The 14,011-nt window shown below is 46.8% G+C and overlaps 2 protein-coding genes across 2 annotated transcripts in view; one reads left to right on the top strand and one right to left on the bottom strand.

Annotated features, from left to right (window-relative positions):
- Positions 1-471: 471 nt before the first annotated feature.
- On the bottom strand, positions 472-4,305 carry LOC102019064 (40S ribosomal protein S4, X isoform-like). Its single transcript, XM_005403440.1, has 2 exons — positions 4,198-4,305; positions 472-1,338 (listed from the first exon to the last, which is right to left on the bottom strand). Exon 2 carries the CDS (start codon positions 1,329-1,331, stop codon positions 540-542), a length of 792 nt encoding a protein of 263 aa, XP_005403497.1. The 5' UTR covers positions 1,332-1,338; positions 4,198-4,305; the 3' UTR covers positions 472-539.
- A 98-nt stretch (positions 4,306-4,403) lies between these two features.
- Positions 4,404-14,011, top strand: part of Gabarapl2 (GABA(A) receptor-associated protein like 2) — a 13,906-nt gene continuing 4,298 nt past the window's right edge. The window contains exons 1-3 of the mRNA XM_005403439.2: positions 4,404-4,567; positions 4,902-4,957; positions 6,330-6,502. Coding sequence (XP_005403496.1) covers positions 4,534-4,567; positions 4,902-4,957; positions 6,330-6,502 — 263 coding nt within the window. The 5' untranslated portion in view covers positions 4,404-4,533. The remainder of the gene's footprint in view (positions 4,568-4,901; positions 4,958-6,329; positions 6,503-14,011) is intronic.

Raw genomic sequence — 14,011 nt, 5'->3', positions numbered from 1 at the left:
TGGTTTAAATCCAATATACAGATCTCCTTCTGATGGTGAATTATGTCTCCAACCTGCGGTACATCTCCAGCCTTTTTTTTGAGGCAGGTTGTCACTGAATGTAGCCCAGTCCTTCTGTGCCATTAAAGGTATGCAACACCATGCCAGGATTCTATCTCTGTGTTAAGGATCACTTTTACTTCCAGAGTTTTCTTTCAATAGAAGGAACCATATACTGCAGCTAAGTGACTGCTGAAACAAAGGGAAGTGAATGCTAAGGTATATGAAATATATGGGGCTGGGGATGTGGCTCAGCGGCACAGCACCTGATTGGCAATGCAAGGTCCTGAGTTTGATTCCCGGTATTCCCCCTGCCACAAGAAACATACCTTAGGTGTATGAAATACGGTAGCACCCCATAAGATGCCATGTGAGGAAGCTAACCTTTGTGGTTTATTTCAATTATTTAAAAGAAAAGGACACTCACTCTTCTTAAAATCATGCTCTATTATCTTTAATTAAGCACAGAGACCTCTCCAACATGTCACCTAGAGACCATTTCACCCACTGCTCTGTTTGGCCGCTAGCCTCTTATCTCTCTCTTCAGCAATGGTGAGGCGGATTCCTTTTCCTCGTGGAAGAGAAATCCATGGCTTGTTGCCTTTGCCAATGACGAAAATGTTGGAGAGCCGGGTGGCGAAGCTGTTGCCATTGGCATCTTTCACGTGAACCACGTCAAAAGAGCCAGGATGCTTCTCTCTGTTGGTGATCACGCCGATTCTTCCCAAATTAGCACCTCCCGTCACCATACACAGGTTACCCGTGTCGAACTTGATGAAATCGGTGATCTTGCCAGATGCCAAATCAATCTGGATGGTGTCATTCACCTTGATGAGGGGGTCAGGGTAGCGAATGGTGCGAGCATCATGGGTCACCAGATGAGGGATTCCTTTTGTGCCCACAAAGATCTTCCTCACCTTGCACAACTTGTACTTGGCTTCCTCAGGTGTAATACGATGAACAGCAAAGCGACCCTTGGTGTCATAGACCAGACGGAAATGCTCTCCTGTCTTGTCAATGCTGATGACATCCATAAAGCCAGCAGGATAGGTTATGTCAGTTCGGACTTTGCCGTCGATCTTAATGAAGCGCTGCATGCAAATCTTCTTTACTTCATCTCCTGTCAGGGCATACTTGAGTCTGTTCCTTAGGAAGATGATGAGAGGCAGGCATTCTCTCAGCTTGTGGGGACCGGTGGATGGACGAGGAGCAAACACACCCGTCAACTTATCCAGCATCCAATGCTTTGGAGCTGCCACTCGCTTCAGATGCTTCTTGGGACCACGAGCCATGGCTGAGCTGGAACACAAAGGACAAGAAAGTCATTCTCTTAAAATTATAAGATTTAATATTCAGTCTCCTAGCAGGAATTTAATTCTCAAGTAAATTTACAACCCATTAGTGCTGGCTTCAAGGCTTCCCAATGGTTTCTTTTACCTTGACATTTATCTACATTTAATTACTTTTTAGTTCCCTGGTCCTAGCCTCACCTTTGTGGGTATATTTTTTTGGTCATTTTGAGACAGGGTTTTGCTATGTAGCCCAGGCTGGCCTTGAACTCGCAGCAGTCCCCTTGCCTCACCTTCCCCAATGCCGGGATTACAGGTGTGCACCACTGCTCCCAGTGTGGGAAGCAGAAATCATGAATCCAATTTCTTTTGCTTCCTTCCCTCACCTTCTCCTATCTTCCCCTCAGTGTTGAGAACTGAACCTAGGGCCTGGTGTACATTAGGTGTAACCTACCAAATGAGCTCTACCCACAGCCCTGAGCCCACTTTCTAATGCCTCCACTGATTCTAAAAGGGCATTTTCCTTTTTCCACTCTCTAGCTAAGTCTGATCAGCTTAATAGCTTTCACTGCCATTCATCATACTGTACACCTTAGATGTGTGTCTTTTGGGCATCTCACAATGTATCTAATACCAAATTTGATTCCTACCCATTAACTGGCCCTACTCTATTTCTCTGGGTGACAATTCCATCCTTCCCAAAACCCTTACTTTTTCTGCTTCACACCTCACACTGAATCTATCAACAAATTTTGTCAGCTCTACCTTCAATATGTATTCAGAATACAATTATGGGGGCTGAGGATTTAGCTCAGTGGCACAGCGCCTGCCTGCCAAGCACAAGGTCGTGAGTTCGATTCCTGGTACGCGGGGGGGGGGGGGGGGATACAATTATTTTCCTTCACCTTCACAGATACCATCTTGATCTAAGCCAACATTCTCTTTCAACCTGGATTATCATAACAGATTCTTCATTAAAACGAGGGCTTGCATAAGCTAAGCACATGCTCTACCACTGAGATACATTCCTAGCTTAGACTGATCATTTTAAAGTGATGAGGTAGTATACTTCTGCTTAAAAACTTCTACTTACTAGCTGGGTGTGGAGGTAAACGCTTGTAATGTCAGCACTTGGAAGGCTGAGGCATGAGGACTGCCAAGTTCGAGACAAGCTTGGGCTAGCAAGTTTAAGGCCAGTGTGAATTACAGAGTGAGAGACCACCTCTCAAAAGGGGGTGGGCAATGCCAAACAACAATACTGCTCTCTATTTCTCTCAATCTAATACAAATTCAATGCTCTTTGCAGAGTTAAAAGTTCCAACTTTGTCTTGCACCTCTTTGACTTTATCTCCTACTAATACCCTTCCATTTATTCAGCCCCGAGTTCACTTATTTTTATATTCCTAGCACATGCCAACCACTTTATCTAATTAGCACTCTACCCCACCATCATTCCGCAGTCACTCTCCCTCTTTATTTTTCTCAATAGCACCTAGCATTACCTGACATATTTATTTTTTGGTCTTGCTCTACTAAAATACAAACGCCAGGACAGGAAGGCTGTTGTCTATTTTGCTGATGTTTACCTCTAACACCTGAAACAATGTTCTTGTTTGCAGTAACACCAATTTCTAAGTATGAAATTCAAAGAATTTTTCCACTTCATTAAAAACAAAAATCTATTCTGATTGCTCAGACAATCTTAGTCCTTTGTCCCACAAATTTCATTTTTCCCAATAGCCTTCTGAAGCGAAGGCTTGTATCTGGGGGTGGGGAGTGTGGTGGGGAATCACACCTAGGTCCTCCAGGGTGCTAGGCAGGTGATCTACCACCGAACCACGTCTCTGGCCCTGGATTACAATCTTAAAATAACAAAAATACTTTTGGAATGAAGCTACATTCCAAAGCACCCTTGAGGAATTTCATTGGTCAGAAATGAACGTATAACAATGTTCAAATATACAGGCCTGATGGATGCATCAGACTCACACACACATGGCAGGAGTCATGTGCCTAATTAAGTGAATATTCCTGTTACATGTTCATCAGCTCATAAACAGATGGTGACCCAGACCAGACTGGCGACTCTGCTTGCAAGAAAGAAACTACATCACCGGCGGGAGAACCTCAAGGTGTAGGCCTAGGCACGTGACACACAGGAACCAGGCTGGGATTGCTGCGCCATTGCGACTGCCAGACGGGGAAATCTGTCTCATCACCAGCTCTCGGGGGAATTCTCTGAGCCTTATGACCATAATTTTCTGCCTCTGAATTTAGAGCAAGCAGTCCCTGTAGCCACTGATGTTACACTCCTCAAACACATTTGTGATTCCTCCTTGGATGCTTAAATATTTATTCACGGGGGGTATATAAAGAGTTTTGTGCATGTACTGACTCACCACGACAAATGTAATACTGATAAAAATATAAAAATTTTAAGTAAAACAAATTCCCTCAAAAAGTATGCATTCACGAATAAAGGCAGGAAACGGCATTTGTTTAAATGAATTCCTCGATCCGAGGGAACCTATCATGGCGGCCTCCCAAGCCAGACTTCCGGGTTGTTACGCGTACCCCTCCCCCACAAGGCGCGCAAATTAGTCACCCCCAGTATCCAGCCTGCAGCCCGCCACCCCACACCAAGTAATACTCCCCGAGTTATCAACGCCCTAAACTGCTCCCCCTGCCAACACCGACCGCTAGAAACCCCTCTTCGGTCACTCCTACCCCAAATCCCCGTCACCAACGCCCCGTACTTCCCCCACGAAATAACCCTATAATTTCAGCCCCCGCAGCCCTTAAAGCCCACCGCGTCACCAGTTCCTCAAACTCCCCTTCCCCAAGTCCCCAACACGGCTCAAAGACTCACCCTTAGCCAACTTCACGTCCTCACTCCCGGCCGCGTGGCTCCTAGCGTGGCACCCCTCCGCCGCCGCTTCACGTGAGGCTCCACCCCCTTACGCAACGCGCGGGCGAGCCGCGCCGGAAGCCCCACCCCTTAACGTGCAGCCCCACCCCTCGGCGGGACGCCTGGGCGAGCCGCGCCGGAAGCCACGCCCCCAGCCGGTTGCTAGGCTTGGACAGCCGGAAGTCCCGCCTGTCGTGTAGTCTCTTCAGTCGCTGCTGTCGCCGCTGTTGTTGTTGTGGTCGGTTCGCTGAACTTCACGGCTCAAAGAGCCGGCTCGGTCCCCTTCCCGCCGCCGCCATGAAGTGGATGTTCAAGGAGGACCACTCACTGGGTATGCGCTCGACTGCTGGCGGGATGAGGGGGCTGGAGCGGCGGGTGGGCCCCTCCCCCACTCGGGCCGCTCCGGGCCGGGTCGGTCGGGGCGGATGCTGCGGTCTGGGCTTCGGCTGCCGAGGTCCTGCCATCCCGGGCGGACGTCTGCTGACTTGTTGCCGCCACGCACGGGTTTTTCGGGAGCGAGGGACGGGGGACGGCGGCTGAGAGGACGCCCGAGCGCGGGCTCGCCGCGTGCGCAGGTCGCAGCGGGGAGGAGGGCTCAGGGCCCGGGAGGGGACAACCTGCCGGCTGGCGGGCGCGACAGTCAGCCCGATGTGTTTCTCTCTCAGAACACAGATGCGTAGAATCCGCGAAGATCCGCGCGAAATATCCCGATCGAGTTCCGGTGAGTGTTTGGACTCCCCGCCCCCTCACCCCGCTGTCACCCGTGTCGTCGAGGGCCGCTGAGCGAGGCCTGTGTCATTCAACAGTTGACTTTGAGGTTCCAGTCCCACTGACACCCGCAGACGGGCGGGTTGGCTGGGGCCGGCCGCGGCCGGGGCGTGCCGGGCTGGGGCTGGTGCTGTTCGGGTGCCCCAGTGCTGAATCTCCCGATCTAGGCCAGCGAGCTGACTGCTGCCTCGGGGCTCCCTCGCCAATTATGTAAGGAACGATGTTCTAGGACAGGGCAACAGTTCACCGCCACTTTCGGGAACGGCGGTGGAGGGAGACTGTCACTTAGGTCTTGTAAGTGGCCCGTTAGTCTCAGGACATTCATCCTTAATTGTGTCTTCTAGCTTTCTTTCCTCAGCCTGAGGCTGTCATCTTGCCTTACCAAAAAAGAGCTGAAAAGCCGCTGACAAGCTCTTTTTCCGTTTATTCAGTGAATCTGATCTTATGTTCCTTTTTGGTGGGGGAGATAGTTTTTGTTATTCTTTCTGATCTTTAAAGGACACCAAGACCTGTTACTGTAGCTCTTTGCTTGTAAAAGAAATTCCTTTTGGGAGGAAACTGTAGGGAAAAATTAAAAATCTGTTCAGAGAGGCCAAGCCTGAGGCAGGAGGATCTCCGTGACTCTGAGGTCAGCCTGAACTGCACTGCATAGCGAGACCCTGTGTCCAAAAAGAAAAAACAAAAAACAAAACAAAACAAAAAGCAACAGGCCAAATGAAGGATTTGGTTCTTAGCTGGTTGGGACTGTCAGGTATTCCTTTTAGTCCATCCATTCTTACTTCTTTTGTTTCTTGGGATCTTAATCTCTAACAGTGTGGGTCCTGGAGTAACTGATGAAACCCTCACATATCTTCTTGTCTGTGCCCAGGGAAAAAGATTTTTTTTTTTTCTTTTTTTAGACAGGGTCTCACTAAGTAGTTCAGGCTGGCCTTGAACTCACTATGTAACCCAGGCTGGCCTCAGCCCCAAGGTTATCTTCCTGCCTGAGCCTCCTGAGTGCAGAATTCTAGGCATGCGCCGCCACGCCCAGCTGTCCAGATAAAACGTTGAAAAGCTTAATAGCAGTATTTCTCTTACAAGCGCTGAGATCAGGAATGAGAGAGATAATTGACCACAGAAAAGCATTTACCGTTTCTCTATAACCCATTTATATCATTCTTAATCTCCAGAGTGTGTGGCTTAAAAAGCTATGGGCAACTTTCCTCACGTTATATAGTGTACCACCCTACTACTTGCCCACAACTTTGTCCATCAGCTCCCTGTCTGTGTAAGACCAAGACCTCTACTTTAGGAAATCCAAACCTGACCACTTTTTACTTTGCCAGGTGATTGTGGAAAAAGTCTCAGGCTCTCAGATTGTAGACATTGACAAACGGAAGTACTTGGTTCCTTCTGACATCACTGTGGCTCAGTTTATGTGGATCATCAGGAAAAGGATCCAGCTTCCTTCTGAAAAGGCAATCTTCCTGTTTGTGGATAAGACAGTCCCACAGTCCAGGTGAGATGTGTTTACTCGATATGCTCTTGCGTGTTGGAATATCTGCTTGCCTGCTTCCAAAAATCAAAACTTTAGAGTTCTAAAAACTCTTAAGGCTGCAAATCTGGATTTTGTGTTGTCTGATATCAGTAGGTCTAGGAAAAAATAAATGGTAGCAATGCATGCTTGTGCACTTTGGATTTAGAAAATAGAACAAGACTTCAACTTAAAAGAAGCAGTCCAGCCTCAGCAAAGTTGCAACCTAAGTGAGTGAGAACTTGCTTAGGCTTAAGCCATACCTAGAACTGAGGCCTGAAATGAGTTTTTTTCCTAATGGCCCATGAAATGAACCCTATAGCTCTCCACCAGGAGCTTGGGGGCCCTGCTGAGGCTCAGCTTTAGTTAATCCTGCCTGTTCGCTCTCTGTTTGCTATCGGGAGCATTGGTGTCTCCCTGACCCTCAGGTCTGATAAAAGTGGTAAAGGGCTTGGAAGCCTTTTTATAAATTTAAACCTCCCCTGACACCACCCACTTTGACTGTTGTGCTGCCTAGAAGCAATCTTTGATTATAAATTGGGGCCTGCATCTAGGCAGAGGCATCACAATTCCTCTCTGTGGTATAGTTGACAGCCCAGCTTTAGTCTCCTGTGAAAAAAAGAAAATGGCTTGACTAGCGTCAACCATCTTAGTCGGGCTTTTCCCAGTTCTGATTGGACAGCAAACCAAATTCTGGAGCCTGCCTCTCCAGTCTGTGAATTGCTGTCCACATTTTATCCTAGTGACCCAAACTAGGTTTCACATTACCCCCAAAGTAATACTTCTAAAAGCCAGCTCAATTTATTAGAATATATTCCTGTTGAAAATTTCAAACACCTAAGCCAAATTCCTGATCTGTTTCTACTAGCGGTGGAAAGTTCTGTCTGCTTTTCTCTTTCTCGGTCTCCACCACCTCCACTTCCTGGTGTTTAGTAGGGAGGCAGCACAGAAAAAAATGGAAGCTTCTCTCTTAAGGCCAAGGTCTAGCAAGAGGGGAGAGGCCATGGCCTGCCCATCGGGTGCTGTTGGTGTGTTTAGGAAGCTTTGATGCTCCAGAGATAATTTTGTCACCCTTGGGATTGTCTACCCTCGATCCACAGGCTCAGGAGTATGTTGCTGGGTGCACTCTTTACCAGGGGAGGAAGCCTGGGGCAGACGTGATCACTTCAGCTCCCTTATGCTGGTGGGGAGGTCACTTTTTTTTCATACCACTTGAAACTTCTCGAGAGCCTTGGTGACCCTTGTTTCCTCCTTCCTGGAGGTGGTGGCCTAGTGGGAGGAAGCAGATGACTAGGACTTGTGGCATTGTTTATTTTCCTCATTTCAATCCTTTGGTACTTCTTGAAGGAAATGAAGCAGGCTTCTGGAGACATTAAGATTTCTCTGATGGCTCCATGGTATTTTTCTTTTTTCTTTTTCTTTTTCTTTTTGGTTTTCTTCCAGTACCAGGAATTGAACTCATGACCTTGCGCTTGCCAGGCAGGCGCTTTGCCACTGAGCTAAATCCCCAGCCCTGCTCCATGGTAATCTTAAAATGGGTATAGGTCTTACCAACTGCCCCCTCCCCATTATCCCTGAGGTATAAATAAGATTGGAGAAATAAATAAATAGGATTGGAAGTGAAAAGTGTTTCTTTTCTCTGGGCAGCTGAGATTACTTCAGGGCCATTTCTTCAAGTTCCATTTGCCTTTTTCTCTGGGGAGTATTCATCCTAAAGCAGATTACATATGACCCTAAGTCAGGATTTTAGGTCAAGATGACCAGGATTCAACTCTTAAGATGTAGAGAAGGCTGGGCGTGGTGGTACATGCCTGTAATCCCATTACTCAGGAGGCTGAGGCACGAGGATCGCTTTGAGTTCCATGCCAGCCTGGTCTACAAAGTGAGCTCAAGGCCTGCCTGAACTGCATAGTGAGACCTTGTCTCAAAAAAACAAAACAAAACAAAACAAAACAAAAGATGTAGAGATCACCAGCCAACGCCCCTCTTCCCCTTTAGCACTTTTGGATCCTGATAATGATCTTTTTTGTCCCCTGAGATCCCCTGAGATAGGGTCTCATTATGTAGCCCACGATAACGTTGAACTCACTATAGCCGCTAGTCTCAGCCTCCCATGTGCTGGGATTATAGGCGTGTGCCACCATATGCCTGGCCCACCTCATGACTCTGCTCAATACTTTGTTCACTTAGAGACTTTATTCTTGAAAACAAGTTTATCTATAAACAAAAGAGGCAGACAGGGCGTGGTGGCAGCACCCCTGTAATCCTAGCACTGGGGAGGGTGAGGCAGGAGGATTGTTGCGAGTTCAAGACCAGCCTGGGCTACAAAGTGAGCCTAAGGCCAGCCTGAACTGCATAGTGAGACCCTGTCTCAAAAAGACCAAAAAAAGAAACCAAACAAAAGGTGCATGTAACATTATCAGGCTTTATACAAATACAATCACCTATAGCAGCACAAAGAAAGTGCTATAGGGTCTCCTTCCTAAAGCTGATATGTGGCTTCACTTCCATATCTCCTCTCCAGTGCAGTTTAGCCTCTTTTTCAGGTCTTTCCACTCTCCTGTAAACTTCACTCAGTGTTCGCAGCCTGAGTGACTGGGGAAATCAGAGTAGAGAAAGGATGGACCCAGGCCTGCAGAAGCCCTAGTCCTCCCATAACTGACAGGTCTACACAACGATGTTGGGAATAACTTCAGTTATTTCTGCCTTATAGCTGGACTTGGGTGGTAACTGTGGAGGGTGTTGTGATTATTGTTCAAATTCGTATCGAATACTAATTCTAGAAACAGTGGCAAGTCCCTAACAGTTCCACTTCCTTAATTCTTTCAAGTGCTGCTCCTTTAAAAAAGGGGGAAATCTCAGCTGGGCATAGTGGCACATTCTTGTAATCCCAGCACTCAGGAAGCTGAGGCAGGAGAATTGCTGTGAGTTTTAGGCCAGCTTGAACTACAAGTGAGATGTTGTCTCAAAAAAAAAAAAAAAAAAAAAACACCAAAAAAGCAAAGTAGAGGGGATTTCAACTGCTTTTTCCACTTAGCATTGGAAAGGTGGGTACTCTGTCTAGTTGCCTGCACCAAGAATCAGGTCCAGAAGGGGAACTGTGCCTTGGTGCAGGCAGAACTGAGAGAAACACTGGCATTTAAGTCAGGTTTCCCAGGCATGGCCTTAGGGAAACCCAGATCTGGCAATGGCCTTTGGTCTTTTTTTGAGTACAGGCAAGAATCTTCTTTATGCCATGTTTAAAATAGGAACAGGAGTGTTATTAATTAATTAAAATAACTCCACGATGTTAATGTTCTGTGTGGGAAAACCAGTGGCATTTAAGATGATAGTGTTTAGTTGCTTCTGAAGTCTTGGGGTCTTTTTGTTTCTTTGGAGATGGCGTCTCCCTGTGTATTCTAGGTTGGCCTTGAATGGGCATGTGCCGCAATGCATCACTTGCTTCTCAAGTCTTAAAGAAGTCTTCAAAAAAACAAAAACAAGAAAAAGCCAGACATGGTTGCACATGCCTAGCCAGTAATCCCAGCCTATAATCCTAGCACTCAGGAGGTTGAGGCAGACGGATCACCATGTCTTCAAAGCCAGCCTGGGCTACATAGTGAGTCCAAGGCCAGCCTGAACTAGTGAGACCCTGCTCAAAAAAACAAAACAAAAAAGTCTTAAAAGGATGTTGTGATGTCTTATAGTCCATTCATTCTTTATTTAGAAATATGCTAAATTAGTACTTTTGATCTTTTCTGGGTAAATACTGCTTCAAAAACAGGATTTATTTCTGCAAAGGAACAGAGGTTTGTTTATATCAGAGAAAAATCTGACAAAGAAGAACGTGAAGTAGTTCACCTTTACATTTTTGAACCTCTGGACATCTCTGGGACTATGTTACTATCACTTTGCAGCCTGCACCTTCCCAGTCCACCGGCGCCCTCCTACCTCACCACACCTGTCCTGCCCCGCTGGAGGAGACAGGAGTCTAGGTCTGGGGGAAGCACATGGCAGCCACAGCAGATGGTTGGCCAGGTGTGTGTATCAGCCTAGCCGCTTCATGAGTCACACTGGGTCTCACAGCTCCGTGACCTGCCCTTGGTCGGTGTGGAGGGCAGATTCCTTGGGGGCTGGGCATCCTTGAAGTTCTAGGCCAGCCTCCTTTTTGAGTAGCATACAACTGTTTCCTCTCAGTGGCATGGCCGTTCCTGGTTGTGGACCCTGCCAAAAGTCACCTTTATTACCGGTAAATTCCTGCACTGCAGAAGTGCTTTCGCCTGGATCTGTGGGACCCTGAGTGGAGGAATGGGGAGGGCTTCAGGGTCCCACGTCACCTTAGATTGGTTTTGTAGCTCACCTCTGCCATTGTCTTTTCGCATTACGTTCCTCATCAGACGTCAAGTTTGGACAGAGGCATTGCTGCTGCTCTGCAGAGCAGCATCCTCCTGGGGGTGAGCACATGTAATACTTCGTGCCACAGTGTTGGGTGTGCATTGGTATCGGGCTGGAGGCTGTCCTTGGGTGTCTTCCACAGCCACCTCCCTGGAACTGGTAGGAAGCCTTGGAGTTGCAGTACTGCTTGCAAGTCACCAAGCCAGGCAGCCAGCAGCCTGGGCAGCATAGCTGGATAGATGTGGCAGCGCCACCTCTGTGTTTTGGGTCTCTGGCTCTGCCGGAAGTGAGCTACTTAGTGCTGTGTGGCTCAGGTCTCTGAATTCTGAGAGGAAAGGTCATGCTCTCAGGCTCATGGAATGTCTCCTAAACTGGCAGGCCAGCCTCCTGCTGTAGACTGTGTGCCCACTGGGTTGGATTTTGTTTCCTTACACTTCCAATTGAACATACAGTCATACGTTGGTACTCAGCTGCTTTGAAACATGCTGAATTTGGTACTCAGTGCATCTTGACATGAGAACCTTGTCTTAGTACTCATTTTTCTTTGGCACTCAACACAAGTTAGAACTTGTTAGTATCTGTTATACCCCTTTCCAGCCAGAACAATTTATTTGGTAGGCCTTAGTTTTTAGTGGAAATACCACTGTCTTTATGTTACTTTTTTTTTTTAAGTACTGGGGATTGAACCTAGGGCCTCAAGCATACTACTCAGTCTACCACTGAGCTACATCCTCACCACTTCGGTGTTTTGTTTTGTTTTGTTTGCGTTGTTGTTTTTGAGTCAGTCTTGCTATGTAGCCAGGCTAGCTTCGAACTTCGAACAGGCTGGCTTCGAACTTGCCATCCTCCTGCCTCAGCCTCCATGGTAGTTGAGATCACAGGAGTGGACTATTGCACCCAGCTTGAATATGGACTTAATTGGATTTAAAACAAGTTTTTGTTTCTCCTTCATTCTGTTTGTGGCCCAGTTCTCTTTTTTGGCTGCAGGCCAAGTTACTCTGACACTGCATGTGTGTGGTGCAATCCCCTAGGTATTATTTCAAATCGCTACACTGTGTGGATGTGCCAGTCCTGTTTTATCATACCCAGTGCCATCTGAAGATCAGGCAGCTGTTCAGCACAGAGCATTGTCAGTTGTCAAGTTTCTTATCCTAACTGTGAGGACACAGTGCTGCTGCCAGCTCAGTAAAGCTTTTCACAATTCCACAAGATAGAGAAAGGGAGAGTAGTATCGGACTCTTGAAGTCATTAGGCAAAACCTTTAGTCGTCACATTAAAGGATTTGAAGGCGAGAGACACAAGACCCACTGCTTGGTGTATGGTGCAGAGAGCAACAACAGTGGCCTCATCTGAGAGCTTGATGTCAGATGATTGGTACGAATGTCTCTGTCTGAGAAGCGCTGTTCTGAGGGTGATATCTGGGGAAGGTACAGACTGTTAGATCATCGAGACAGACCTGGCTGTACAGTCATTCACTTGGAGATGGCATCGGTTGATGGTAAGAATATGTCCTAGTTTTGTGACCTGTGGTACATGACTTAACCTCTCCATAGTTTAGTTTTCTTATCTTTACACTATGGATTATGAAAGTGCCTGCTTCATAAATAGTTAAATTCATAAACTTTATTTATTCATTGTGAGGGTAGAGTTAATATATGTAACTTAGAACAGTACTTGGCACATGTTTTGCTATTATAGTTAGATTATTAGCTTCTGTAGTTGCATGATCACTGCTTAAACAAATCGATAAATCCAAGTTTTACTTAAAAGGCAGTGGAATCTAAAGGCAGAACGGGACAAAAGCCACATAATTATGGGCTCTGTATCGTCCCCAAACTGAGGACTGTCTCAGCCTGCCTCAGTAGTGTCCCAGGGATCATTGTTCCTTGTGGGAGAATCAGGGGTAGGCCTCTGGCATATGTGGGGCTTCTCAAGTAGTTTTCATTTTGCAGTGGGATTTAGGCGTGTTGCAATAGGGCTTCTTGGTAGGAAAAGAGCAGAATTTCGTCTTTCAAGTCAAAATGGAACTTGCCATAAGCTGTGAGTTTTAGGCCAGGCGGGTAGTTGCCTTTGAACGGCACAGTGTGTGCTACTGTGTTTAAACCCATTTGGTTAATGGCAGTGGAGAGATGTTACAACAGGTAACCCTGGACACTTCACTGGGTGGGGTGAAAAGAGCACTGCACTAGCTGGGGAGCTTTCCCATTAGCCTCAGTGTGAGGAGTCTCAGAGAAAAGTGAGGTTTACCTCTGGGTGGTTGGGTCCCCGCCACCAGGCTAACTGGGATGCTTAGGCGTGTGATGATTGCTGGTCACTCACTCACTTCCTGGTTTGTCACTCTGCTTTAGTCACATGGCCTCTCCCTCCCATCCCCAAAAGGACAGGCATCTTTCTTTGCAAGCTGACTGTCCCTAAAATCTTTCCTCTTTTTTAGTATTGGGAATCAAATTCATGACCTCACACTTGCCAGGCAGGCCCTGTGCTGCTGAGCTAAATCCCCAGCCCTTTGTGTCTAGAATCATCTCGGGTATTTAAAGAAATGCTGATGCCCAGGTCCACCTCCAGACATTCTGATGTAATTGGCCTGGGGTGGGGCTTGGTGGGGCTTGGCATGGTTAAAGTTCTCCAGTGATTCCCACTTGCCAGAAGGTGGAGACTGCACTGTATGAGCTGTTTCCTCTCCCTACCACTGCCCTTCCCTAGTCCGCCTGTGTTCTGGGGTGCTGCTGCCCCTTAAAATAGCATGGGAACTTCATATGTGATTTAAAATTTTCTAGTAGCCACATTAAAAAAGTAAAAAGTGAAATTAATTTTAACTACTTAACATAGTATATCTAAAGTTTTTATCATTTCAACATGTAATAAAAATTGAGATGTTTTACTTGACACTCTTTGAAATCTTATGTTTTACACTTATAGCACATCCCAGTTAGATGAGTCACATTTCACTTGCCAAATGTAGTTGTGGCTACTGTACTGGTCAGTAGTGATTTTTGTTTTTGTTTTTGTTTTTTTCCTGGTATTGGGAATCTTAACTTGCAACGTTGCGCTTGCCAGGCAGGCCCTGTGCCTCTGAGCTAAATCCCCAGCCCATTCTTTCTTTCTTTCATTCATTCATTC

This window comes from Chinchilla lanigera, unplaced genomic scaffold (genome assembly GCF_000276665.1).
Source record: "Chinchilla lanigera isolate Chin_1 unplaced genomic scaffold, ChiLan1.0 scaffold00083, whole genome shotgun sequence".
NCBI classification, from domain to species: domain Eukaryota; kingdom Metazoa; phylum Chordata; class Mammalia; order Rodentia; family Chinchillidae; genus Chinchilla; species Chinchilla lanigera.
Note: the sequence above shows the minus strand (reverse complement) of the source record. Positions and strands in the feature narration are given on the sequence as shown.